General features: G+C 61.0%; 3 protein-coding genes across 10 annotated transcripts; 2 read left to right on the top strand and 1 right to left on the bottom strand.

The window, feature by feature from the left end:
* Nucleotides 1-191: 191 nt before the first annotated feature.
* Nucleotides 192-13144, bottom strand: ARHGEF1 (Rho guanine nucleotide exchange factor 1). Of its 2 annotated transcripts, none has more exons than XR_015279603.1 (31): nucleotides 12974-13144; nucleotides 12581-12629; nucleotides 12113-12196; nucleotides 11914-12027; nucleotides 11560-11658; nucleotides 11429-11471; nucleotides 11122-11227; nucleotides 10902-11042; nucleotides 10342-10371; nucleotides 10118-10220; nucleotides 9953-10034; nucleotides 9808-9831; nucleotides 9377-9550; nucleotides 9199-9295; nucleotides 7880-8064; nucleotides 7007-7153; nucleotides 6847-6929; nucleotides 6215-6340; nucleotides 5658-5772; nucleotides 5465-5565; nucleotides 4840-4917; nucleotides 3865-3940; nucleotides 3604-3771; nucleotides 3085-3172; nucleotides 2822-2929; nucleotides 2497-2555; nucleotides 2088-2234; nucleotides 1532-1702; nucleotides 993-1159; nucleotides 668-747; nucleotides 192-585 (listed from the first exon to the last, which is right to left on the bottom strand). XR_015279603.1 is itself a non-coding variant. In XM_086864884.1 (31 exons), the coding sequence occupies exons 2-30, from the start codon at nucleotides 12605-12607 to the stop codon at nucleotides 674-676; spliced, it is 3000 nt and encodes a 999-aa protein (XP_086721010.1). In that variant the 5' UTR covers nucleotides 12608-12629; nucleotides 12974-13144; the 3' UTR covers nucleotides 192-585; nucleotides 668-673. The 2 variants fall into 2 exon arrangements, 1 of the variants encoding a protein (XP_086721010.1); XM_086864884.1 differs by having other exon boundaries at nucleotides 668-730.
* A 122-nt stretch (nucleotides 13145-13266) lies between these two features.
* Nucleotides 13267-16633, top strand: CD79A (CD79a molecule). The gene is made up of 5 exons (XM_086864886.1): nucleotides 13267-13780; nucleotides 14837-15271; nucleotides 15343-15461; nucleotides 16151-16219; nucleotides 16322-16633. Exons 1-5 carry the CDS (start codon nucleotides 13681-13683, stop codon nucleotides 16433-16435), a joined length of 837 nt encoding a protein of 278 aa, XP_086721012.1. The 5' UTR covers nucleotides 13267-13680; the 3' UTR covers nucleotides 16436-16633.
* Nucleotides 16634-17005: 372 nt separating this feature from the next.
* On the top strand, nucleotides 17006-25419 carry PRR19 (proline rich 19). 7 transcript variants are annotated; one of them, XM_086864896.1, is made up of 5 exons: nucleotides 17006-17672; nucleotides 18082-18644; nucleotides 18728-18858; nucleotides 22506-22631; nucleotides 23187-25419. In XM_086864896.1, the coding sequence occupies exons 2-5, from the start codon at nucleotides 18101-18103 to the stop codon at nucleotides 23322-23324; spliced, it is 939 nt and encodes a 312-aa protein (XP_086721022.1). In that variant the 5' UTR covers nucleotides 17006-17672; nucleotides 18082-18100; the 3' UTR covers nucleotides 23325-25419. The 7 variants fall into 7 exon arrangements, with proteins under 7 accessions (XP_086721022.1, XP_086721021.1, XP_086721020.1 ...); XM_086864895.1 differs by having other exon boundaries at nucleotides 18725-18858; nucleotides 23187-24214; XM_086864894.1 differs by having other exon boundaries at nucleotides 18713-18858; nucleotides 23187-24214.
* The last annotated feature ends 824 nt before the right edge of the window (nucleotides 25420-26243 follow it).

Genomic DNA, 26243 nt, shown 5'->3' with positions numbered 1-26243 from the left:
TATAACGCCCCCTCCCCCAATAACGCCCCCTCCCCAAATTCCTGCGCCCCCCCCCGCCGCCCCCCCGGCGGCTGCTCAAGCAATAAAAGACCCCTCGCTCGGCCTCGTTTTATTTGGGGGGGGGGGTTCTGGTGGGTTGGGGAGGGCCGCGCGCGCCCCCTCCCCCCCCAAAAAAAACCCCAACCCGCCCCTCAGAAGCGACATCGATTTTTATTTGGCGTTTTCCCAAATTCTTTGGTTTTCCACCCAAATTGGGGGTGGGGGGGGCACGGGGAGAGTCTCTTGTGACGCCCCCTCCCCAAATATAAATTTATGTACATCCCCCCTCCCCCCCCCCAAAAAAAAGGGCTAAAAGTGGGGAGGGGTCTCCACGCCCCTCCCCCTGGGTATAAATTGATATAAAATGTATAAAAACAGAGCGGGGGGGGGAGGGGGCGTTCGGACCCCCCTGGAATAAAAGAGGAGGGGGAGGGGGCGTGCGGACCCCCCCTCCCAGCCCCCCAAAAACGGCGCTCGGCGTTTGTCGCCTTCTGGTGGCGGCTCCTGGCGCTGCAGCCCTGAATTGAGGGGGGGTCGCGGATGCTCCTGGGGAGGGTCGGGGGGGGGTCAGGGGGGTTCAGGGGGGGTCAGGGGGAGCCCCCCCTCCCCAATTGGAGCCCCCCCTCACCTGCGCTCACGTGAGGAGGCCGCGCTTGGCCAGGAAGAGCTGCCAGTAATGATCCTCGATTTCCTGGGGAGGGGGCGTTACTTTGGGGAGGGGGCGTTATTGTGGGGAGGGGGCGTTACTTTGGGAAGGGGGCATTATTGGGGAGGATCCTCCCGCGCGTTTTTGGGGGGTGGAGACCCCCATTTCTCCACCCCGGTCCCACCAGGGGGGTTCCGCCCCCTCCCTCCCCGTTTTTATGTGGGGCAGGGACCCCCCCCCCCACCCCCGCGCTGGTTTTGGGAGGGGAGAGGGGGTCGCAGCCCCCCCCCAATTCCCCCCCCCTCACCTTGAGCCCCCTGAGGCTCTCGTGGAGCGCCCCCAGCTCTGCCCCCAGCCAGGCCGCGGGGCCGGGGGGCAGCACCAGCGCGGGGGGGGGGCTCAGCTCGGGACCCCCCTCCTCCGGGGGACCCCCCCCCTCGGGCCGCCCCCCCCAGGCGCCGTTCGGGGCCCCCCCTAAGGGAGAGTGAAAAGGGGGGGGAGGGGTCGCACCTTGGCCGAGCCGCGTGACCTGGACACCCCCCCCCAAATTCCTGTGCCCCCCCCCCGAACTCTTTTCCTTGACCCCTCTCCCTCGCAGCCCCCCGACCCCCCCTTTCTTTGTCCCCCCTCCAAAATTCCGGTGCTCCCCCCACTGACACCCCCCCCCCCTTTCCCGACCACCCCCCGAATTCCGGTGCCCCTCCTCCAACTCGGGATCCCCCCCAAATCCGTCCCACTCCAATCCAGCGCCCCCCTCCCCAGATTCAGGTGTCCCTTCCCCGACCCCCCCCAAATTCCGGCCCCTCTCCCAAATCTGCCCCCCCCCCGAAATTCCCCCCCCCCAACCTGTGCCCCCCCCCTCGGGGGGGTCCCCGTCGCTCTCGGCCCCATCCCCCGCGTGTCTCCGCTCCTGCTCGGGGGGGGCCGCGCCGGGACCCCCCCCCAAATCCTGCTCGGGGGGCGGGGGTCCCTCCCCGGGCCCGCCCCCCGCCCGCAGCAGCCGCCGCAGCTCCGCCACTGCGGGGGAGAGATTTGGGGGGACTCTTGGGGGGGATTTGGGGGGTCTGGGTGGGTTTGGGGCCGTTTGGGGGGGTCTGGGTGGGTTTTGGTGAGCTCTGGGAAGGTTTGGGGAGGTTTTGGGGGGTCTGGGTTGGTTTTGGGGGGGTCTGGGTGGGTTTGGGGAGGTTTTGGGTCTGGGTGGGTTTTGGGGGTGACTGGGAAGGTCTGGGCGGGTTTGAGGGAGTTTTGCAGAAGTTTGGGAGGAGTTTGGGGGTGTCTGAAGGGGCCTGGGTGGAGTTTTTGGGGTGTTTTAAGGGGTTTTGGAGAGTTTAGGGGGGTTTGTGCTGTTTTAGGGGGGTTTTGGGGTGCGGGGGGGTCTCAGGTGATTGGGGGGGGGTCTCACCTCTCTGCAGGGCGGCGGCTGCCAGGCCCCCCCCATCGGGGGCGCGGGGGGGTCTGGGGAGCCCCCCCAGCACCCCCGACTCGGCCTCGCGTTTCTCGGGGGGGCCCCCGAATTCGGTGCCTTCCACAGCCCCGTCCTTCTCCCGCTCTGGGGGGGCGCGGCTGAGACCCTGCACCCCAAAACCCACCGAGACCCCCCCCCCAAACCCACCGGGATCCCCCGGACCCCCCCAAACCCACCGGGACCTCCCAAACCCACCTGAAACCCCCCAAACCCAGCCCCAGGACCCCCCCAAACCCACCGGGATCCCCCAAACCCACCTGAAACACCCCAAACCCAGCCTCGGGACCCCCAAAACCCCCCAAATCCCCCCCGGATCCCCCCAAATCCCCCCCGGACCCCCCCTCACCGTCCAGGGGCAGCGGCTCCTTCAGGGCCCCTCCCCCATTTTCAGAGGGGTCCCGGTAACTGCGAGAGGGGGGGAGGGTCAGCAAGGAGACCCCAAAATCCCCCCTAAATCCCCCCGAGCCCCCCCGTTATCTAGGGAGGCTGGGGGGGCTCTGGGGGGATTCTGGGGGGGGTAGGAGGTGGGTTTGGGGGTCTCAGGTTGGGTTTTTGGGGTGTTTTGGGGGTCTCTGGTTGGGTTTTTGGGGTGTTTTGGGGTCTCAGGCTGGGTTTTTGGGGTGTTTTGGGGTGTTTTTGGGGTGTTTTGGGGTGTTTTGGGGGGTACTCACTCCGGCTGGCCCGGGGGGCCGTGTCCCCCCCCCGGCCGCTGGCCCTTGGCCCTCTGAGCCCCCGGCAGCTTCAGGGACCCCGCGGTGTCGCTGATGATGCTGCACCAGCTGCGGGGGGGGCCGGGGGGGCCTTCAGCACCCCCAGATCCCCCCAAAAACCACAGGACACCCCGACCCCCCCCCCATCTCCTCCCAGAGCCCTCCCAGGACCCTCCAAACCCACCCAGCCCCCCTGGGACCCCCCCCGGGAGCCCCCCCCTCACTTTTTGCGGTCGGACACGCTGGGAGCCACCAGCTCGTAGATCTGGGCGCCGTTCTCCCAGCTGATGATGACGTAAAAGGCTTTGTGGTCTGGGGGGGGGCGGTTCGGGTGGTCAGGGGGCTCCCCGTGCCTCCAGCCCCCCCAAAAAAACCGACCGGAACCACCCCAGATTTAGCCTGGAGTGGCTTTGGGTGAGCCCCGCCCCACAAACCCATCCCAAACTCCCAAACCCACCCCTAACCCCTACTAAACCCACCCCAAACCCATCCCAACACCCCAAACCCACCCCAAACCCATCCCGACACCCCAAACCCACCCCAAACCCACCCCAAACCCCAAACCCACCCCAAACCCACCCCAAACCCCAAACCCACCCCAACCCCCCCTCCCTGCCCCACCCCGCCCGCGTAACCCAAACTCAACCCGGAGCCTAATCCCCCTCAAACCCACTCCCACCCCAAAATCCTGTCGGGGAGCTTCCCCGTGCCCCCCCAAACCGCCTCGGGGAGCCCTCCCGGACCTGTGGCCACCTCTCGGGTCATGGCCGAGCGCAGCCGGACCACCGGGCTCAGCAGCTGCTTGCCATCGGGGCAGGGCGCCAGCGCCCGGCTCTGCCAGCGCAGCACCAGCCGCTCCTCCTGCCGCTGCAGCAGCACCAGCAGATCGTCCAGCAGCAGCACCTGCACCTCTGCGGGCACCCCAAAAACAGCCCCGCTGTGGGGGGGGGCGCGGGCACCCCCAGGACACAAAGGGGGGGTGTGGGGGGGGGTGGGGGGCTCACCGACGGCTTTGTCGCGGGTGATGCGCCAGGTCAGGGGACCCTCGTGCACCAGGGTGCGCTTGGTGATGTCGGTGTTCTGGGGGTTCAGGGAAAAAACGGTGTTCTGGGGGGGCTCGGGGGGGTTTGGGGGAGAGAACGGTGTTCTGGGGGGGCTCGGGGGGGTTTGGGGGAGAGAACGGTGTTCTGGGGGGGTTTGGGGGGAAAGAACGGTGTTCTGGGGGTTCAGGGAAAAAACGGTGTTCTGGGGGGGGTTCGGGGGGGTTTGGGGGGAAAGAATGGTGTTCGGGGGGGTTTGGGGGTGTTTTTTTGGGTGTGATGTGTCCCAGGAGGGGATTGGAGGGGGTCTGGGGGAAGTTTGGGTGGGTTCGCGGAGGTTTTTTGCGGGGGGGAGTTTGGAGGAGAGGAGCCCGGGGTGAGCTTTGTGATATTGGTGTTTGGTATTGGTGATTTTTTGGGGGTATTTGGGGAAAGAACGGTGTTCTGGGGGGGTTTGGGGAAAGAACGGTGTTCTGAGGGGTTTGGGGTGGGATTTGGGGTGTGATGGACGCAGGGAGGGGCTCAGAGGGGATCTGGGGGAGATTTGCGTGAGGTGGGGGAGGTTTTTCAGGATAATTTTGGGGAAAGAGGGTTAGGGTTAACCCCTCGTGCTCCAGGGTGAGTTTGGTGATTTCAGCGCTCGCCGGGAACTGAAGGGGAGTTTTTGGGGGGTCTGGGGAGGGCAGAGGGGGATGTTTGGAGGGGATCTGGGCAGGTTTTGGGGTGACTTGAGGAGGTTTGGGGGAGCAGATCAGAGGGACCAGGGCAGGGAACAGGAGGGATTTTATGGGGGGAATCTGGGAGGACAGAGAGGGGAATTTGGGGCCGTTCAGGACAGGATTTGGGGGGATCTTGGGGGGGGTCAGTTTGGGGGGGGTCGGGGGGACTTGGGAAGGACCCAGATGGTGAATTTTGGCGGTCCTGGGACCCCCTCCCCACCTTGAACTCGCTGAGCAGGGGGTCCGTGCTCTGCTTCAGGTTGGAGAGGTCGAGGCGCCGCTGGTAATCCTTGAGCTTCTGCGGGGGCACGGGGGGGCTCAGGGGGGCTCAGTGGGGGGCAGAGGGTCCCCAGAGCTTGGGGGGAATTCGGGGGGGCTCGTCCGGGGTCCCACAGAGAGAAAATTCGGGTTCCCGGTGGGAATTCGGGGTGGGCTTTTGGCTTTCCCTGCTGGTGAAGGGGGGGCATTACAGGGCCCAGCCACACCTGGGGGTCCCGAGGGGATTTGGGGGGGTCCCGCGGGGATTTGGGGGGATTTGGGGGGTCCCGAGGGGATTTGGGGGGTCCCAGAAGGTGTCAAGGGGGCTCTAAGGGGTCCTGAAGGGGATTTGGGGGGTCCTGGAGGTTGGGGGAATTTGGGGGGTCCCATAAGGTTTGCGGAGAAGCAGAGGGAGATTTTGAGGGGGTTGGGGGGATCTTGGGGGGTTTTGGGGGGTTTCCAGGCCGTTTCAGGGGGTTTTGGGGGGTTTCAGGGGGTTTTGGGGGGTTTCTGGGGGGTTTCCGGGGGGTTTCGGGGGGTTTCTGGGGGGTTTCCGGGCTGTTCCGGAGGGTTTCGGGGGGCGTTACCATCAGGTTCTCCATGTCCCGGACCTCCTGGTTGACGTGGTTGAGGATCTGGCGGCAGCACTCGGCCGCCTGCTCCACCTTGGCCCTCTCGGCCGCGGCCTCTGCGAGGGGCAGGGGGGATTTGGGGGGGATTTTGGGGGGGCTCTCGGAGCCCGGATTTCGGGGGGCCCGGGGGTTGTTCCGGGGGTCTCACCGGTGCATTTGGTGATGCTGAGCAGCAGCAGCGGGTACTTGGTGAGCCTCTGCATCTCCGTGGGGATGATGTCCTTGAGCTGCAGCCGCCGGCACCGTGGGCGGCTCTCAGCCTCCTGAGGGGTCCCAGGCACATTTTGGGGGGTTCCGAGGGGGTTTGGGGTGCCCGGGAGGTGTTTTTTGGGTCCCCCAGAGGGTGTTTTTGGGGGGTTCCAGGGGCTGTTTTGGGGGATCTGGATGAACTCCTTATGCCCCATGTCCTTGACCATCCCAAGCCCCCTCTGAACCCCCCCCCAAAACACCCCCAAAATGTCCCAAAACTTCTTGGAGTGCTCAGAGCGCATTTTTGGGGTCCCCGAGAGCATTTCTGGGGTCCTGGGGGGCGTTTTTCGTGCACCAAGGGGGGGTTTTGGGGGTACCTGGGTGAGCCGATTACACCTCACGTGCTCGTGCCAGCCCCCAAAATCCCGCCTTTAACCCCCCCACCAAACCTTTTAACCCGCCCCAAATTTTTTGGGGGGTGATTTTGGGGTGTCCCAGGGGCTGTTTTGGGGGTACCTGGATGAACTGGTTGAACCTGGTGTCCTTCCTCTGCTTGGCCTTGAGCTGCTCCAGGGCGAAGCTCTGGCGGCTGCAGAAGCGCGCCGAGATCTTCTGGAACCAGCTGCCCTCGGTGCCCTCGAACTGGGGGGGCAAAGGGAGCCCCCCGAACCCCGGGGAGACCCCAACATCACCCCTGAGACCCCCCGAACCCCGGGGAGACCCCGAAATCACTGCTGAGACCCCCCAAACCCCGGGGAGACACCAAAATCACTGCTGAGACCCCCTAAACCCCGGGGAGACACCAAAATCACTGCTGAGACCCCCCCAAACCCCGGGGAGACCCCAACATCACCCCTGAGACCCCCCGAACCCCGGGGAGACCCCAAAATCACCCCTGAGACCCCCCGAACCCCGTGGAGACCCCAACATCACCCCTGAGACCCCCCGAACCCCGGGGAGACCCCAAAATCACCCCTGAGACCCCCCGAACCCCGGGGAGACACCAAAATCACCGCTGAGACCCTCCCAGCCCCCCTGGGACCCCCCAAACCCCACCCTGAGACCCTCCCAGCCCCACCAGGACCCCCCAAAACCCTCCCAGCCCCCCCGGGACCCCCCAAACCCCCCCGGGACCCCCCAAAGCCCACCCTGGCCAGCAGCACGTCCCCGATCTCGCCGATGATGAAGCCGCTCTCCTCCCGCAGCTTCTTGAGGCTGTCGAGGAACACGGCTGGGACAGACACGGGGGGGGTCAACCCCCCAAAAAACCCCCCCAAAACACCCCCCCGGGACCCCCCCCCGACTCACTGTGAACTTCCACCAGGTCCTCGAGGCTGGGGAAGATGTTGGAGAGCTCCTGCTCGTCGAAGAAGGCCTCACGGAGCATGGGCTGGTAGAAGAGCTCCAGCAGCACCCGCAGCATGCGGACGTGGGCGTGCTCCGTCAGGAACAGCTCTGCCAACGGCGCCGGGGGTCTCTGGGGGTCCCCGAGGGGGCCGGGGGTCTTTGGGGGGTCCCCGAGGGGGCTTCGGGGGTCTCTGGGGGTCCCCGAGGGCGCCGGGGGTCTTTGGGGGGTCCCTGAGGCCTTTGGGGGGGTCTCACAGGGATTTTGGGGATCTCCAGGGGGTCTCGGGGTGCTCCGGCAGCTCTGGGGGGGGGGCTCAGAAAGGTCCTGGAGGGGTTTTGGGGTCCTCAGGGGGGTTCTGGGGGAGCTGAGTTGATTTTTGGGGTCCATTCTGGGGCTCCCCTCCATGCCCCTTGTCTGGGACAGTGAGGTGGGGATCACGGCTGTTTTCGGGCGGTTTCGGGGCAGTTTTGGGGCGGGTTTCTGGGGTGGGTTTTTGGGGTGGTTTTGGGGCACTCCGGGCAGGTTTTGGGGCAGTTTTGGAGTGGATTTTGGGGCGGGTTTTTGGGGTGGTTTTGGGGCACTCCAGGCAGGTTTTGGGGCTCCAGGGCAGGATTTTGGGGTGGTTTTGGGGCAGTTTTGGGGCGGGTTTTTGGGGCGGGTTTTTGGGGTGGTTTTGGGGCACTCCAGGCAGGTTTTGGGGCTCCAGGGCAGGATTTTGGGGTGGTTTTGGGGCAGTTTTGGGGCGGGTTTTTGGGGCGGGTTTTTAGGGCACTCCGGGCAGGTTTTTGGGGTCCCAGGGCAGGATTTTGGGGCGGTTTCGGTGCTCCCCTCACCGTTGATGACCTCCTGGCGCCGCAGCTCGCGCTGGGGCAGCCTGAGGAGCGCCTCGGGGGCCGCGAGCTGCCGCCAGGCCGGCGGCTCCTGCTCCAGCTCCGGCTCCAGGCGCGGCACAGCCTCCTCAGGCTGCCGAGGCAGAAAGGGCGGGGGGTCCCCCCCCCCGGGCCCCCCCGGCTCTGGGCTGCGCCACGGAAACGGGGATGGGGCAGGGATTATTTGGGGGTTCAGAGGCGAGCCCACTGCCCCCCCACCAGGAAAAACTCTGGGGGGTCGTCCTGGAGTAACCCCCCCCTCAAAATATCCCAGGGGAACATCCCGGAGTGACCCCTCCTCCGAAATTCCGTAGGGCTGTCTCGGAGAGACCCCCCCCCCTCAAAAAACCCCATTGGGATGTCCTGGAGTCAACCCCCCCAAAATATCCCAGGGGAACATCCCGGAGGGACCCCCACCCCAAAATCCCCAGCCACCTGATCCTGGGGGTCGCTCCCCCCCAGATCCCTCAAATTGGGGGGGGGGGGGCTGTCCTCCTCCCCAGACCCCTCCCCACCCCCCGGACCTACGTGGGGGGGGGGTGTCCCTGCAGGTCGGCGTTGCTGCGGGAGCGGGGGGGGTTGGGCTGACGCCCCCCCCCCAGTTTTTGGGAGCGGCGTCGCTCGGGCACCCGGAGGCTCTCAGAGCGCCCCAATCTCCTGGGAGGGGGCCCCAAAACGGGGGGGGGGGGGGGGGGGCGGGGGGGAGGTGGGACGGACGGACGGACAGACACGGGGGGGGGGTGCATGCAAAAGAAAGGAGGGGGGAGAGGGTGAGTGATTTTTGTGGGGAGGGGGCGGCCGTGCAGGGGTGGGGGGAGTACTTAGCTGGTTAATTTGCGGGGGGGTCAAGGCCGAGCCCCCCCACGGGGTCATGCAAGGGGGGGGTCACCAACCTGAGACTGCGTCTGGGGAGAGAATTTAATTTGGGGGGGGGGTCCCAGCTCTCCAAAATCATCCAGGGAGGGATAATTTGGTAATTACGGTTAATTATGGGGGGGGGGCAGCAGCTCCCGACAGCCTCGGAGGGGGTGTAATTTGAGGGGGGGTTCATTTGGGTGGAGGGGTTAATTTGGGGAGGGTTAAATTGGGGGGGGTTTAATTAGTGGGGGGCTCCGTTTGGGTGGAGGGGTTAATTTGGGGGGGTTAATTTGGGGGGGTCTAATTTGGGTGAGGAGTTCCTTTGGGTGGGGGGGTAATTTTGGGAGGGGGTTACCTGGTGGGGGGGGGGGGACACTTTGGGGGGGACACACACTCCAAATTTTGGGGGGGGACATCTCACCCACCTCTCGCTCTCTGCTCCCTCCTCCACGGCGTGCTGCTCTCCGGAGGGGGGCTCCGGGGGGGGGTCTCCCAATTCCGAGGGTCCCAGGAGGTCTGTCCCTGGACAGGAGGGGGCGTTGGGGGGGGGGTGTGCAGGAATAGGACCCCCCCCCCCAAGAAAAAGCCCCCCCCGCCCCTCACCTGCTTCAGCCTCGGCGCTGTCCCCGCCCGGGGGGGTCACGATGACTGACAGGCCTGGGGGGGGGTCGGGGGTCCCGCCTGTGCCTCCCCCGCCACGGGGGGGGCGGGAAGACCCCCCCTCAATGCGCTCTGCCCCCCTCGGGCCCCTCCGCTCTGGGTGGGGGGGTTTTTCGGCTGGGGGGCAGACAGGGGGAGTCAGGGGAAGCCCCCAGAAGCTCTGGGGGGTCGTGGGTGAAGTCCCCCAGAAATTGGAGGGGCTCAGCGGGGTGGGGGGGGCTCAATGGGGTGGGAGGGGTCAACAGCCAGGGGTTAATGGGGTGGGGGTCTTACAGCCCCCCCCAGGATTGGGGGATCAATGGGGTGGGGGTCCCACGGGGGAGGCCGAGCCCCCCAGGTGGGAGGGGGTAAATGGGGCGGGGCTCCGGGGGTACCTTCGCTTTGCCTGAACTCAGCACCTACAAAACAAAATGTGGGGAGGAGGCACCTGAGAGGGAGGGAAAGAGCAGAGAAGGGGGGGTCCTGCAGAAGGTGGGGAGGGGTCTCCCACCTCCCCCCCCCCCATAGCCCCCCACTCACTGTGGGCGTCACGACCCCACAGAGCGGCCCCGGGGAGGCTGAAACCCTTCCGGGCCTTTCCCTGGGGCTCCTTCCCGGAAATCTGTGGGGAAAGGGGGAGTCAGGAGGGGTCTGGGGGGTCAGGGGGGGTCGGGAGGAATTGGGGAGTGGGCGCGGGGGTCTCACCTTTTTGCGGAAAAAGTTGGATTTGGATTTTTTGGTGTCGCCACCCTTGGTTCTGACGCCCAGGAATTTCATGTAGGCAACGATGGCGCCGAAGATGACGGAGCTGGGGAGGGGCGTTCGGGGCAGGTCCGGGGGAATTTGGGGCTCTGGGGGGGTCCACAAAACCCACCCGGGAGCCCTTGAGTGTTCCCAGACCCCCCGACTCCCCCCAAAGACCCCCTCACCTTTTTTCCTCATCTGAAGAGATCGTGAGGCTGCGGAGGGAGAGGAGGATGAGCCCCAAATCGCCCCCAAAATCCCCCAAATCCCACCTGAGACCTCCCCAAATCCCACCTGAGACCTAAACCTCATCGGACCCCCCCCCAAATCTCACCTAGGACCAGTCCAAACCCACAGATCTGAGGAGTTTGTAGGAATTTGGGGAAGAGTTACCCAATTTTAGGGGGTGGTTCCATGGACCTGGGGGGGGTCACAAGGATTTTGGGGTGGTTCACAAGGATTTTGGGGGGGTTCTCGAGGATTTTTGGGTTTTCACAAGGATTTTTGGGGGGCTCACGAGGATTTTGGGGGGGTTCACGAGGATTTTGGGGAGTTCACACGGATTTGAGGAGGCAAACACGCCTTTGGGGCGGAGTGATGCTAATTCAGGAGCGGCGCCACGAGCCCTGGGCGGTCCCGGGGATTTTGGGGGCGTTCCGTGGATTTCCGGACTTGGGGAGAAGGGAGGGAATTCCCGAGCATTTGGGGAGGCGCAGGGGGGGTTTGGAGCCCCCTCCCCACTCACTGCATCTCCTCGAGGCGGGCCAGCAGCTGCTCGGCCAGCTGCTTCTCCTTGGACTCGCATCCCGCGGGGTCCCGGGCGCGGCTCCACTCCAGCTCCGACAGCTCCTGTTCCCCCGGCGTCATCCCCATCAACCGCTTCGACCTGGGGGGGGTCACCGAGCGCTCGGACCCCCGACCACCCCCCAAATTACCCCCCCCGAGCCCCCCTCCCCGCCGCAGACCTGAAGTCTTCCAGCTGCCGGGAGATCTCCGGCTCCTGGAAGTTCTGGATGTCCTGCAGGAATCGCCGCTGGGTCTCCTCCGGCAGCAGCTCCGGACGGCTCCGTTCTGGGGGGGAGGCGGCGCTGGAGACCCCTCCCCATTATCAGCCCCCCCTTCTGGGGGCTCCCAAAGCCCCCTGCCCCCCAGCTCTGGGGGCCGCCTTTGCAGCAGCGTCCCGAAGGGTTGGGGTCCCCTCAAAAAGAGGGGGGGTCTGGGGGGGCGGGTGGGGTTCTCGGGACCCCCCCCCCGCCCCGGGCTGTCACTCACCCAGCTCAAACTGGACGTGGTGGGGGATGGGCACCCGCAGGAGCTGTCACAGAGGGGGGGAGGGGGTCAGGATTTAGGGGACCATTCTTGGGGTGAGGAGGGGTCCGGGGAGGTTTGAGGAGGGGTCTCACCCCCGCCTTGTCCAGGAACAAGTGGCAGAATTCCAGGAATTGCTTCCTGCCCTCCTTGGGGTTCATCCTCCGCATCATGTCCACGTGCAGGTAACAGAGCTGGGGGAGGGGATGGGAATAGGGTGACCCCCCCCCCCAAATAAATCCAGTCCGCCCCCCCGAACTTTCCCCCTCCTGTTTTACCTCGGCTGCAGCCCCTGCCGGCGGGGAGGGGGGAACAGAGACAGAAGTTACTCCCGAGGTGTAGCCCCCTCCCACCCTTGGGCGTCCCCCTGGGGAAATGTCACCCTCAGCACCCCCTCCCCCCGGTCTGGGGGGGCCTGTGGGGGTGTGGGAGCCCCCTCCCCATCTCACCACGGGGCAGGAGTCGAACTGGAGCACGACGTGCTGCAGGAAGGCCATGAGGGACAGCGGCTGCTGCCGCAGCAGCTCCAGGCTCTGGAACTGGCTGTTCTGCTCCTCGGGGGTCTGGGGAGGGGGCGCGGGGGGGGTGTCAGGGTTTGGGGGGGGGAAACGCGGGGGGTTCCCCCAGGGAGCCCCTCCCCACGCTCACGGGCTCGATGTCGTTCTCGAAGTCCTCGTCCTCGGCACCGATGATGGCAGCGGCCGAGGGGCCGCGGGCACCCGCGCACGGCGGCTTGGGGGGGACACAGGGGTCGGGGGGGCCTCGCCGGGGTCCGCCAGGCTCCCCCAGCCTGAGGCCACCAGGACCCCCCAGTCCTGCGACCCATCCCCCCCCCCCCGACACCCGTGACCCCAAGACTGAGACTCCAGGATGCCAGAAACCCCCAGCACCCCCCGAGACCCCCAGGACCCTCTCCGAACCCCCGGGACGCCCAGATGCCTCAGATCTCGGGACCCCCGAGACCCCCCCAGACCCCTGCGATCTTGGGGACCCCCGGGACTCTAAAAAAACCCCCAAAACCGCGGGGTCCCCAAGGCCCCGCGCCTCTCGGGACCCCCAGGGCCGCGGGATCTCGGGGGGTCTCCGGCCCCCCCGGGGGTGGGGGGCTCCGCTCACCCCACTGAGACCCTCCTCCGGCTCCATCCTGCTCGCGGGGGGGCTCGTCCTGTCAGAAGTTTGGGGGGGGGGGCTCTCAGGATTTGGGGGAGGGTGTCAGGGGTCGGGGGGGTTTCTTCGCCCCCCCCGCCCCGCGGTTCTGGGGAGGGGTCGCGGGTGGGGAGGGGGCGGCGCCGCTCTCCGGGGCCGCACAAAGGGCCCCGTTCACACCGGGGCGGGGCGAGGGGGGCCAGGGCGGATCCCCCCCAAAAACCGTTTCGGGATGGGGGACACGCGTGGGAATGCGGGGGGCGCCCTCGGGGGGCCGAGGGGAACTTGGGGGGCGCTTTGGGGGGATCGCGGGGGACTTTGGCGATGAGGCAGCGGACCCCCGCCCAGCCCCCCCCCCAATACCTGTTTCCGCGCTGGAGAAACGATCCAGGAAATGGGGGGGGCGGGGGGCGGGGTCCAGCGGGGGCGGGCTCGGGGGGGTTTGGGGGGTTCTGGGGGGTTCTGGGCAGTTTCGGGGTGCGGGCGGACGGGGCAGGGCGGAAAAAGGCGTTCCCCGGGCGGACACAAAGCGCGGCCCCGGCGCCGCCGGAGCTTCCTGCAGGAAGTGAGGTGGGGCCGCGGCCCCCCCGGGACACCGAACCCCCCCCGGGACACCGAACCCCCCCCCGGGACACCGAACCCCCCCTGCGCTGTGACCCCCAGACCCACCCCAACGGACCCCCGGTCTAACGCCAGAAACGACTCCGGGACCCCTGAGACTACCGGGAATCCTCCAGCCCCAAACCGTGACAGCCCTGAGACCCCCCAGCCCCAAACCGTGACACCCCTGAGACCCCCCAGCCCCAAACCGTGACACCTCAAACCTCTGAGACCCCTGAGACCCCCCGGCCTAAACCGTGACATTGAAGTACTGAGACCCCCAAACCCCTGAGACCCCAGACTCAAATCCCAACACCCCAACACTGAGGCCCTCAATTCCCCAAGCCCCCCCTGCCCCCTAACCCCCTCCTCTGAGGGGCGGCCCCCCCAGGTCCCAGGGGATTTTGGGGCGGGCCCCCCATTTCCCTCCCCTCGGGGCACTGGGGCGAATCTCCTCAGGGCCCGGGCGGATGCAGCTGATGGCGGCCGCTCCCCAAATCCAGGGGGCTCCCCCAAAACAGGGGGTCCCGAGCCCCCTCCTCCTCAGTCTCCTCCTCCTCCTCCTCCCAGGTATCGCGGGGGGGGGGGGGGGAATGGGGGAACTGGGTACCGAGGCTTGGGTCTGGGGGTTCTGGGGGTCCCGAGGGTCTCTGGGGATGCTCCTGGGGGTTTCAGGGGTCCTAGTGGTCTCAGACTTGGGTCTGGGGGCTTCAGGGGTCCCGGGGCTTGGGTCAGAAGGTCTCAGGGGTACTGGGGGTCTCAGGGCTTGGGTCTGGGGGTTTCAGCAGTCCCAGGGATGTCAGGGCTTGGGTCTGGGGGTTTCAGGGGTTCCTGGGTGTCACTTCTGGGGTCTCAGGGCTTGGGTCTGGGGGTTTCAGCAGTCCCAGGGATGTCAGGGCTTGGGTCTGGGGGTTTCAGGGGTTCCTGGGTGTCACTTCTGGGGTTTCAGGATTTGGGTCTGGGGGATTCTCAGGGGCGCTGAGGATCTCATTTCCGGAGTCTCAGGGCTTGGGTCTGGGGTGTTTCAGGACCTGCCGGGTCCCCGGGTCTGGAGATCTTGGGGGTCCCGCCTGTGCCCACCCCTCATGGGTCCCCAGTACCCATCCCCCATGACCAGGGGGACCCCCGAACCCGGCAGGGGTCTCTGCGGGAACCCAAAAGCACCGCGTGCTTCCCCCGAGCCACCTGTGCCAGCGTGACCCCGCCGCGCTTCCTGTCCCCAGCTGAACTGGAACTGAAACTGGGGGGGGGCTGCGGGGCCACCCGGGGCCACCTGTGCGAGACCCCCACCCGCGGGGGGGCTGCAGTGCTTCCCTCACCCGCGGGGGTCCCGGGGATCCGCAGTGACCCCTCAGCAGGGTCACTGCTCCTCAAGGACCCCCACTGTTCAACACAGGTTCCTTTTGTGAGACCCTGACCCATGGGGGGCTGCGGGGATCCCCCTGCGGGGATCGGGGGGTCTCTGTGCCCCCCTATGTCACCCAGGGCTCTCTGTGAGACCCCGACCCATGGGGGGCTGCGGGGCTCCCCCTGCGGGGATCGGGGATCTCTGTGCGAGCCCCTGCCCCACGGCGGGTCCGCAGTGCCCCCCCAGCAGGCTCGCTGAGCCCCCTTTGTCCCGCCCAGGCTGCCGGAGCCAGAGCCCCGCGTACCCCCCGGCTGTGCCCCCGCGCTCGGAGCCCCCGGAGCCGCTGGCCGTGGCCATCAGCCCCTCTCCCGGCCCGTCCTGCGGCTCCTCGGGCGAGCTCCGCGTGTGGCCCGGGCCTACGTCCCGCTCGGCGGCTCCCGGCGAGCCCCTGAGCCTCGAGTGCCGCTTCCAGGCGCCGCCGGACGCCACGGTCACCTGGCTGCAGGTGTGTCCCCGGCGCTACCACGGCCGGAGCTGCAGCTGGCCGCAGGAGGTGCCGGCGGCGGGCGGGGGTCGGCAGGTGGATCGGGAGGGCTGCGTGTCCACGCTGAGCTTCCAGAGCCTGCAGCACAACCACAGCGGGCTCTACTTCTGCCGCCTGCAGCTCGGCGAGGCGGCCGCGCAGTCCTGCGGCACCTTCGTGCGGGTGCACGGTGAGCGGGGGGCTCGGGGGGGTGGGCTCGGGGGGGTTTCGGGGGTCCGGCTGACCCGGCCGGCCCGGCAGAGCCCGTGCCGGTGCCGTTCCTGCAGCTGAGGGACGCCACCAAGAACAGGATCCTGACGGCGCAGGGGGTGCTGCTGCTGCTCTGCGCCGCGGGGCCGGGGCTGCTGCTGCTCTTCAGGGTGAGGAGGGGGCGACAAACGGGACCCCGCCCTTTATTCCGGCCCTGCTGTCCCCGGCATTTCAGTCCTGGCAACCCCGATTCCTCCTGGTACCCCATAAACCCTTCCCCAGGCGCCCCCAAAAAAACCCCTGGCACCTCTAATTCCCCCCCAGAGACCCCCAGTCCCCCCCCAAGCACCCCAAATCCCCTTCAATTCCTCTTCAATCCCCCCGGGTGTCCCTCAACCCCCCCCCGGGTGTCCCTCAACCCCCCCCCCGGGTTTCCCCCCCTAGGTGTCCCTCAAACCCCCCCGGGTGTCCCTCAACCCCCTCCCGGGTGTCCCTCAACCCCCCCCCCCCGGGTGTCCCTCACCCCCCCCCGGATGTCCCTCAAACCCCCCCGGGTGTCCCTCAAACCCCCCCCGGGTGTCCCTCAACCCCCCCCGGGTGTCCCTCACCCCCCCCCGGATGTCCCTCAAACCCCCCCCGGGTGTCCCTCAAACCCCCCCCGGGTGTCCCTCAACCCCCCCCCCCCCCCCGGGTTTCCCCCCCTGGGTGTCCCTCAAACCCCCCCCGGGTGTCCCTCAAACCCCCCCCGGGTGTCCCTCAACCCCCCCCCCCCCCCCGGGTTTCCCCCCCTGGGTGTCCCTCAAACCCCCCCCGGGTGTCCCTCAAACCCCCCCGCACCCCATTTTTTCTCCCCTCCCAGAAGCGCTGGGCCAATGAGCGGCTCCTCCAGCCCAAGAAAATCGCCCTGGAGGAGGAAAATCTTTATGAGGTGAGCTGGGGGGGACGCCGTGAGGCCCCCAAAAAGGGGCTGGGGAGGGGGGGGGTCCATCACCCCCACACCGACCCCCCACCCCCATTTCCCCCTCTGCAGGGGCTGAACTTGGATGAGTGCTCCATGTACGAGGACATTTCTCGGGGGGTCCAAGCCACCTACCAGGACGTGGGGACCCCCCCCGCTGGCGACGGCCTGCTGGAGAAGCCTTAAAAGACCCCCAAAATCACCTCACGGGACCCCTCCCCAAACCCCTGCGTGCCCCCCACCCCACAAAGGCTTTGCTTTAGGAACTTAAGGCTGTGCTGAGCCCCCCCCCCCAATAAAGCTGGTGAGGGTCTGGGGGGTGCTGGGGGACCCCCTCTCGCCTGGAGCGGATAGATGGCTAATAAACAACTGATGAGTCTTCAATATGTTGTGAATAAATAATGACGATGAGACCTCCATTTTCCTCCAATATCCCAAATTCCCCCCCTATTTTCCTTACAATTTCCCCCCATTTTAGCATAATAACAATAACACTAACAATAACAATGTTATTAAGTGATTAATAATTAAGTAATAATTAACAACGATGATATAATAATTATTTTATAATGCAATAATATATTATACAATATTAAAATATTAAATTATTAAATAACATAACACTTTAGTATAGCTTTAATTTTATTAATTTTAAAATATTCTAGTATTTAATAATATATTATTAAATATAACAAATACTAAATACTATTATTAAATAGTAGTGATAAATAATAAATAATTAATAATTTCCCCCATTATCCAAAACTTCCCATGTTTTATTTTTATCCCGTTTTTTCCCCTTTTTTCCCAATTTTTCTCATTATCTGCAAGTCCCTCGTTCCATCCCATTATCTCCCATTTGCTCCTTTCTCTACCATCTCTATTTCCCCTCAATTTTCTGCAAAATTTTCTCCCAATTTCCCATTATTCCAATTTTTAGCCCACTATGTCCCATTTCCCCGCACTATCTGCCAATTTCCCCCCATTTCCCCTCACTATCCCTATTTTCCCTCTATCCCCATTTCTCCCCATTATTTCCCATTCTCTCTATTCTCCTCCCATCTCACCCCACTATCGCCATATCCCCCCAATTCTCCCCCATCACCCCAAATTTCCCTCAATGTGCTCCTTTTCTCCCCTTTTGCGTCCATGTTTCTGCCGAACTTTCCCTGTTTTTCCCCCACTTTCCCTCATTATTCCCAACTCGCCTCAGCCCCGCCCCGCCTCCCCCTCACGGAGGCCCCGCCCCTCTCTCGGAGCGCCGCCTTTTCCCGACCAATCAGCGCCCGAGCTCTGGGGCCGTGCGGACCAATCGGAGCGAAGCGCGGGAGAACTCGAGCGAGCCCCGGCACCCAACGGCCGCCGGCACGAGCCGGCGCTGGCCCCGCCCACCGGCGCGTGAGGGGGCGAGGCCTCGGAGCAGGTGGGAGAACTGGGGAGAAACTGGGGAAAATGGGGGGAATTGGTGAGGATTTGGAGTCCTGGGGCGTCCTAAGGGGAAGTGTGGGTTGTAGAAAGGAATGGAGAGCTCTGGGGGAAGATCTGAGGGGAAAATGGGGGTTGAAGTGGGGCTTGAGGGCTCTTCGGGGGGTGCTGGTGTTATTGGGGGCTGGCTGAGGGGGAAATGGGGGTCCTGCGGGGAACTGGGGGGTCCTGAGGGTACTCAGGGGGGAATGGGAGGCTCTGGGAGGGAAACTAAGGTGAAACTGGGGGACTGGGGGGTAATTACCAGGTCCTGGGGGTGTGAATTAGGGTTAATCTGAGTACCAAGAGGTTCCATGGGGGGAATGGGGATCCTGAGGGGGAAAACTCAGAAACCTCCCTTTTTCCAGCTTTTTCCCAGGCGCCACCATGAGCCACCACCCGGGGGCCCCCCTGCACTGCCCCCTCCCCATTCCCACCCGCTCCAAATCCAAACGCCTCCGGACCAAACGGGAACGCAATGCCGCCAAATTCGGCCCAAAGCTGCCCTTGGGGCGCTCCCGGCAGGGTCCCACCGGCCCCCCTCGCTGGCTGCAGCCTCCCCTGTGGGGGGGTCTCGCTTTGGGCAGCCCCCTGGGCCCCCCCAAAGCCGTGGTGATCACCCAGAAGCGGCTATGCCACCGCGGCCTCTTCAACCACGAGGTCAAATCTCTCGACGTCCGGCGCCTGCTGACCCCTGCCCCTGGTGGGGATGGCCCCCCTCCGGCCCCCCAAATTGAGGAGGGAGAGGTCGGAGGGGTGAAGGATCTGGTGGCCAGTCTGGCCTCGCTCCTGGGCAGTTTCAGGGTGTTTGGGGGGCGGGAGCTGGTGAGCGAGCGGCGCCGGAGCCTGCTGGCTGTGCTCAGGAGGCACCGACGGGGACCCCCAGACCTGGGGGTCTTCCTGGCACACCGGACCCCAGCCCAGCCCCCAGGTACTACCCCCACCCCAGGGGGAGGGAGTGGGGCACCAGAGGGGCGCACCTCCCCACCCCAAATCAAGCGTTGTCTTCAGCAGGTCTGGGGACCCCTAGGGCCCCCCGGCAAGAAGGAAGACCGAGACCTCCAGGACGAGCAGTCAGTTTGGGGGGGTGGAAGATGGGGGACCCCCCTGCCAGAACTCCCAGCCCACTTCGTGCTGTCAATACAGTGAGTGCCTCAAAAAGTGCCCTAAGAGGACTTCAAAAGTGCCCCCAAAGTACCCCAAAAGTGGCCCAAAACTTACCCTAAATTGCTCCCTCCCCACCCCCCCCGCAGCCACCCCCTCGTGCTCCCAGCCCCATTTTTGGAGCCCTCAAAGAGCAGGAGGTGAGTCTGGAATTTTGGGGGGTGGTTCCTCCCCTGGTTTTGGGAGTGTTCCGGGGGGGTTTGTTGACCCCCCCTCCTCACCCCCAGAACCCTTTCTCATGGAGCTCAGCCGAGGATGAGGAGAATGAGACCCCCGGGGGGCTTACCCAGGCCTGGGGTGGTCCCGGGGGGCTCCTGCCGGCAGCCCCCCCCTTTTGGAGGTCCCCACAGCCCCCCCAGGCGGAGGAAGCAGCAGGGGGGGATGAAGGCTGGACCCCCATTGCCCTCCGGGCCCTCAGCCCAGACCCTCCACCCTGGGGACCCTCCCAATCCAGAGATACCCGTGGGCCCCCCCACGCCCCCAGACCCCCTCGGGCCCCCAAAATCTGGAGAACTGAGAAGCCCTGGGACCCCCCGGATCCCTCCAGGGAGGCCCCAAAACCACCCTGGGATTCCCAGGACCCACCCCGAAAGCCCCCAAGACTCCCCTGGGAACTCCCAGACCCCTCCCCACCTCCCCCGACCCCCCCCAGACCCTCTCGGGCCCCACAAATCTGGAGCCCGGAGCCCCGCAAGGCCCCTCAGGCTGCCCTCAGACCCCTCTGGGACCCCCCGAACCCCTCCAGACTCCCGTGGGACCCCAGACCATGGAGCCCAGAGCTGCCCAGGGCTGCCCAGGACCACCCCAGACCCCCCTGGGCTCCCCAACTCTGGAACTCGGAGCCCTCCAGGGCCCTGCTGGACGGCCCGAGACCCCTGTGGGACCCCCCAAGACCCCACTGGGACCCCGCAGATGCCCCGAGACCTCTCTGGGATTCCCCAGACCCTCCCCGGGCCCACCCAGACCCACCCAGATCCCCCCGGCTCTGGAGCCCGGAGCTCCCCTGGGACCCCCCGGCCCCCCCCAAACCACCCAGGGATGCCCTCAGACCCTCACGGGACCCCGGAGCCTGGAGCCCGGAACCCCCCGGAGTCTCCCAGGACGCGGAACCGTCACGATGCTGCTGCCGCCGGCTGTGTCGTGACATGACCCGGCGCGACCCCCCCTGTCGCGACACATCCCATGGCGCCCCGCGCCGCCCTGCCCCCCTCTGTCCCTACCTGCTTCAGCCAAAGCGGCCCCGGCCGGGCTGGGGAGGGGGCTGGGGGGCAGCCCGGGGGGGCCCCAGGGACAGCCCCCCCTCGCCCTTCCTCCTACCGGGCTGCGGGTGCCCCTGCAGCGGGCTCTGCCGGGGGGGGGCTTGGAGATGAGGAGGGGGCTGTGGTGGGGGGCAACCCCCCCCAATTAAAGGCTGTTTGTTCCAGCTGTGGGGTCCTGCTGCTCTTTCGGCTCTCCCTGACACCCCCAGAACCCCTGGTGACCCCAAATTCCCTAAAGACTGCCCCCTGGAAACCTCCCTCCGCCCCACCCCCAGAGCTCCCCAGTTTCTCTGAGGATCCACCCCAAGTCCCCCCCACAACTGGGGCCTTTCGGCCTGGAGTCCTCAAATCCTCCAGTAACCCCCAAATCCCTCCCAAAGACCCTCAAACCCCACATCCCTGGAAGTTTCTCCGGCCCCCAGGGGAAGAGAAGGAGGAGGAGGAGGGTTGATGGTGCACATCCGTTTTTAACCACAAATAAATGCACATCACCATATTCAACCCAAAATGTGTATGCAGAGCACCGTATCAAACCAGAAATACACATGCACCACCACAGAGGAATTTTGGTTTTTCTTTGGTTAGAAGCAGGGATTTTAAATAAATAATATAAAAATGGAAATAAAGAAATCTATAATAAAGATAAAACTATAGGGAGATACTTATATATAGGCATTAATAAGAAATAGATACAAGTAATATAAATCTGTCTAGGGAATGAGCAATGCGTTTCTTCTGCCCCTGCCCTCGGTCTCGGGGTGACAGCAGCACAAGCTGTGAGCTGTCGGGATGATGAGGGCTCAGAGCAGCCCCAGGTGTGAGCAGTGAGGATGATGAGGGCTCAGAGCAGCCCCAGGTGTGAGCAATGAGAATGATGAGTGCTACAGACCACAGGGGCCTCTTGGCTGCAGAGCTGGGTGATGGGAGACAACAAGGCAATGCCCAGGATGCAGCTGTTCAAGCCAGCCTTGCCTCACGGAGCATTTCTTTCTCACCTGTCCATGGTTCTCTCTGTGTGTCTGTGCTCCTTTTTAAACTGCAGGGCTGGGAGGCCTGGCCATTCCACCGGGAGTGCTCACCCTGGGAGCACCAGTCTCTACCTTGGGATTAAGCAAGCTGCCACCAGAATAAAAACAGGGTGGAGCTGCTCCCACTCCAAGGCAAGAGCCTGCAAGGCCCATCCTTTGGGGACCCGTCTTTTGTGTGAAGGCACATTGTCTAGCAGAAGAAGAGGTTGGTACCTGGTGGAGCAGGGCCAAGATTCCATTTTCCCCAGGCAGCTCCCTCCTCTGCCTGCTGTAGCGCTGGCCAGGGCTGGGAGAGGAGGGGAATGTGTTCAGCACTGCTGCTGGAATGGAGTGGCCCTCTCAGGAGGATCCCGGTTGCTTCAGGGCCTTGCTTTTCCAGTGGTTTGTGTCCACAAAGGAAAGGCATGCAGAAGGCAGCACCATCACCCCAGCCCTGCAGTCAGGAGTCCATCAGCTTTCCCCACAGTGAACGTGGTTAAGGTCTCCTTAACCAAAGGAAAACTCAGCGCCACTACAGATGTACAGAACAGCAATTTATCCACTGGGGCCCTCCGACACACTTTGCCCATTATGTGTCCAGAAGACTCTAAGTACTGACTTTACACGTCCACAAGCGTGGCCAAAGCCACACATACAGAGCAACACCAAGTTCTCACGGTGTACCAAGAGAAACAAAGATTTAATAACAGTATTTCTTAGACAACTGTTTGGGATGAAGTCAAATGTAAAGAAAAATGGAAATGTAAAAAATGATGGACGTTAGTGCACACGGATACAGAGTTTCTGCTTTTGAGCACCGCAGATGCCTGGGGAGGGAGTGAGCGGGGCGCTGTCTGTAAATAGCAGGGCGGGGTGAAAGAGAGTTAAGTGTGTAAAGTGACACGGCCGGGCTTGAGCGGGGACACGGCCTTAAGGAAATAATTCCTTTTTTTGTCACTGCTGCACTGAATTTCATAGGCATGTGACTAGATGCCTAATATATTTAAAGCAGGTTTTATTCTTACAGGTGTTCTGCACACTGAAGTGTGTGCCCAGTTTTTGCTTCCAGACGTGAGGTATAGTGCTGGGTGTTTAATTTGGTATGTTACTTCTTCTGTTGTGTAAATAACTGCAGTGTCCTCCCTGTGCCTGTGTATTGCAGGGGGAGGCGAGCACTGGTTATAAAAATGGTGATAATTAGGAATAACCTATTAAAGCTGGGATAAAAGGTTCGAAATCATTGCTTAGAGTACTGCATAGATGTACCAGAAGTAACTACATCCTGGAAATGCTGTGTGTCTGAAACTGTTTCCACCTACTCATTTTTAGCTCCTTTTTCTGACTCTGCTCCTATTCCAACAGACCCGTCCGAGCCTGACGTTCGCTAAACGCCTCCGCGTGGTGGGAGACAAGTCTAGGAAGAAATACCTTCAATCCACCGACGAGGCAGAAAGGACTCAGCTCAAGGAATACTGCACACAGATGAAGGTAAAGTCCTTAACAGTCTATTTCTTCCCCATAACAAATAATTCATTAGTGTATTCCTGGCCGTGCGCTGCAAGGCACGTTGGAAGGTACAGGTGAGCGACGCTTCCGCTCGCGTCGAGGCGCACGCACGCGTTCCTCGTGCACCTTCTCCCTGCCTGACACGAGCTAACAGAGTCTGCCGAGGTGTGCCTGACCGGTGGTGAGGGCCAGATCTTTGTTGCCCTCATTTCAGTGAAGGAAACTCCAATTTCTTCTTGTATTTAGCACCACATGTGGGTGTAAAGTTCAGCTGCCACGTGCCAATTGAGGATTGATTTGGTCAAGGAGAGGAATTTTTGCCTAGAAAGATTTGGCACTCCAGTTTCTGTTGCATGGCAGAGGCCACCCAAGATCTAAATGTTGCAATAAGTGTCTTGAGCTACTTCCAATCTGTTCTTAAAAATTTCTGTCTGCAACTGGAGCGATTCTGTGCCTTATCCGGAGATGGTGCATTCTGGCTTTTCAGCGTGAACAGTTACGCTCCCAAGTTTTAAAGTGTCAATCTTTCTCTCGTAGGTTAAGATGGGCACAGTTTTAGGTGGCCCAGAGCCTGGTGTTCATCTCAGAAGGAGGGACTTCATTTGGTCACAGAGAAGACGTGGCTTCCCTGCAAGAAGCAGGAAAGATAATCCACAGCCTCTGGGGGAGGCTTAAACCCTTAAAGTTTTTGTAGCCACCGATGCTGTCAAGGAAGGTAGGCAAATTGCAGTCACCTGAGGACTGGCAACTTTTCACAATGAGCACAGCAAGTGCCACTGGTAACTTTTCTCTAAAAAATCCTTTTTCTGTTTCTGCTGCATCTCTTCTGTATTTTTGTTTTTATTCTTGGATCTCTCAGCCTCCTTTGGATTGAATTCTTTTGGGATCCTCCCTCGTGGGGAGCCCTGCTTATCTCAGTTCTTATGATTTGAAGAAAACTCCCAAGCTCGTTAGAATCTTGTTTCTCGTGTTTATTAAAAGGTCATCACAGAACTTCTCCAGGCTGGCTGCACAAGGTTAATCTTTGCAATCTGGTACATTTCTTTCTTCTGACAGTACAAACAAGGCCTTGCGGCACACTTTGTGTCTGATGCACAGAATGGCCCTGAAATACGCAGTTCTTTCATCTTTATACCTATTTTTACCCAATTAACAATAGACACATATATTATTTTTCTTACTGACCCAATGACCCATCTCCTCTGTGATGCACTACGGCATTCTCTATCCAATCACTCACTACTACCCAAAAACCTCCAGGAGAAGAACATGAAGAAGAAAGAAGGGACAAGAGACAACACTGTAAATCCTGCATCTTGTCTCCTGTTCTCTAAACTAACTTTTTCACCCAGTGATTTAAAAAAACTATCTACACACACTTTTAGCTTTTTCTATCTAACTTTAATATTTGTTTTCATGTATCACCATGAAAACGCGCTCATGAATTTCATATAATATGAAATTCAGTGTTTTTCTGGATCTTATAACTAAGTATCAGAAACAAGGGCACGCACTCTGTATTCCAGACTCCAACATTTGCCCCTCTATTTGAAAAAAAAGAAAAATATCAACCCAAACCTTTTCTTTGATTAATTTTCACGAAGGGTTATTTCTCCTTCACTCATGCCCTACGCACCAACAACAGAACTGCTGCTCTGCTCTACAGAGCACTCTGCCTCCAGTTTTGAACATCAGTTAACTAACCACTCAAAGCTAGAGAAATAGATCTAGGTTGCTTACTTAACCAGTAGCTTAATTTGTCTAATTGCTTTAAAGTTTCTGCTGAAGCTACTTGAATTGAAAGCTGAGTTGTTATAAATCTCTATCTGAAATTTCATGAGTCAAACTCTTCACAATCAGGTGTGACTAAGAGTGATATAAGGTTACACTAAGATGTTGCCTCTTTATATAGAGCATGATAAATAAAAAGAAAAATTGAATATTATACAAAAAACTATTTTCACTGAAATAAGGTATACTTTCTTTTGAGTTAACTAAAAGAAGTGATGCAGGTGACATCACATCACAAAGTGATCAACAAAATGATACAGCTCAAGGGTGATACCTGATTCACCTTCATATTCCAGGACTTTATCTCTCATGCAGGATTCTGAATCTTGACACAGTTCACACCATGCTTTATTTAACAAGTGAGGTTTTACAATATCAATTTTCCCACTCTTTCACATGAAACCCAAAGTTCATTGCTCTCGCATGTGGGATCAAAGTTGTTCAGCTGTCAACTGTGGTCTCGATACGGTTCACATCTGCGTGCTCGCTCTTCTGCTCTTTGGGCTGTCTGCTTGTCTCTGCAGCTGATGAGTTTCCATGTTCTTCGCTAGGAAGTTACTTCTGTTTTGAACCTGTGAATACACAAACATAGACTTTACTCCAAATTATTAACTGAAATGAATTTTTAATCTTGCTTCTGAACTTTTGACCAGAATCAAAGAATTCTCTCTCAACTTTGCTTGACTACTGTTAGAACAGTACTTGATAATTTGCTTTGTAACAGACTTGTTTAAAAAGGACTCTTCAAGAATTATTTGTAATAGATATACAATCTTTGCATTTTTTCCAAAATCTAAAATACGTACATCATGTTTCCATGCTTCTGAACTGCAACCTCTGTTTCCTCCCCCTCTCTTGTAAACAAAGGTAAAATATCTGCTGTCTTGTTCTGACAATGAAAAACCATCAAAGTAAAACACATGCATATGTATACATATAGGAAATAACATTTTTACAGAAATAAAAAACTTATTAAAAAGATGCATAATTGATATTATGCGATACTACACTTATCTAAATTATCTGTAATATGAATTACTGAATATTCTAAATATATACTCCCATCCCAGAGTTTGCCACAGCTGATAAATCAATGGAAGATTGGAAAACCATGTCCGGATAACAATTTTCCAAGCCCACTGTAAAATCCAGCTGCTATATTAATTCACTAATTGCCAAGTCAGATTGACCTGAATATTGTTTCGATGCAGAAAACTTCTGGGTTTATTGGTAAATTCTCTATCCAGGTAAAGTCAAGGCTTGGACAGAGCCTAGGCTTTAAACTGGAAAGATGCCTTTTAACTAATATCTAAAACAAGGTTCTCAAGAGTAGCAGCTATGAAATGCTTACAGCACAGCAAACTGTTGAAATGCATTTGTACAAAGCAAATGATCAGAAGCCGTAGGTACCAGACTAATTAAATCATTCAGCAGTTGGTTTAATCTGAAGCCTCTCCCAAGGCAGCTGACCATAGGCCAGCCAGCCTCTGCAGCAGGGCAGAGCAGCTCCGACCCAAATACACCCAGACACCCGTGACACACAAGACAACAGACAAGGGAACACAACAGGGAGACAAAACTCCGGGCCAGAAGAATGGCCGCAAGGACCGAGAGAATGCGGAACAAGATGGCCCAGGTGAGATTGATGGCGAGCTGATAAGGCTGAGACAACCCTGAAGAAAGAAGATGCTGACACGATGACTTATCCCGAGAAGCGCAAATACGGATGCCCGAGAATCCTACGGCCACAATTCTCTGTCTGTCCTTGCATTCGGACAAGTCCTAGCCCGCTACAATGGATCC

This window comes from Cyanistes caeruleus, chromosome 28 (genome assembly GCF_971803275.1).
Source record: "Cyanistes caeruleus chromosome 28, bCyaCae1.hap1.1, whole genome shotgun sequence".
In the NCBI taxonomy this organism is placed as follows: domain Eukaryota; kingdom Metazoa; phylum Chordata; class Aves; order Passeriformes; family Paridae; genus Cyanistes; species Cyanistes caeruleus.
Note: the sequence above shows the minus strand (reverse complement) of the source record. Positions and strands in the feature narration are given on the sequence as shown.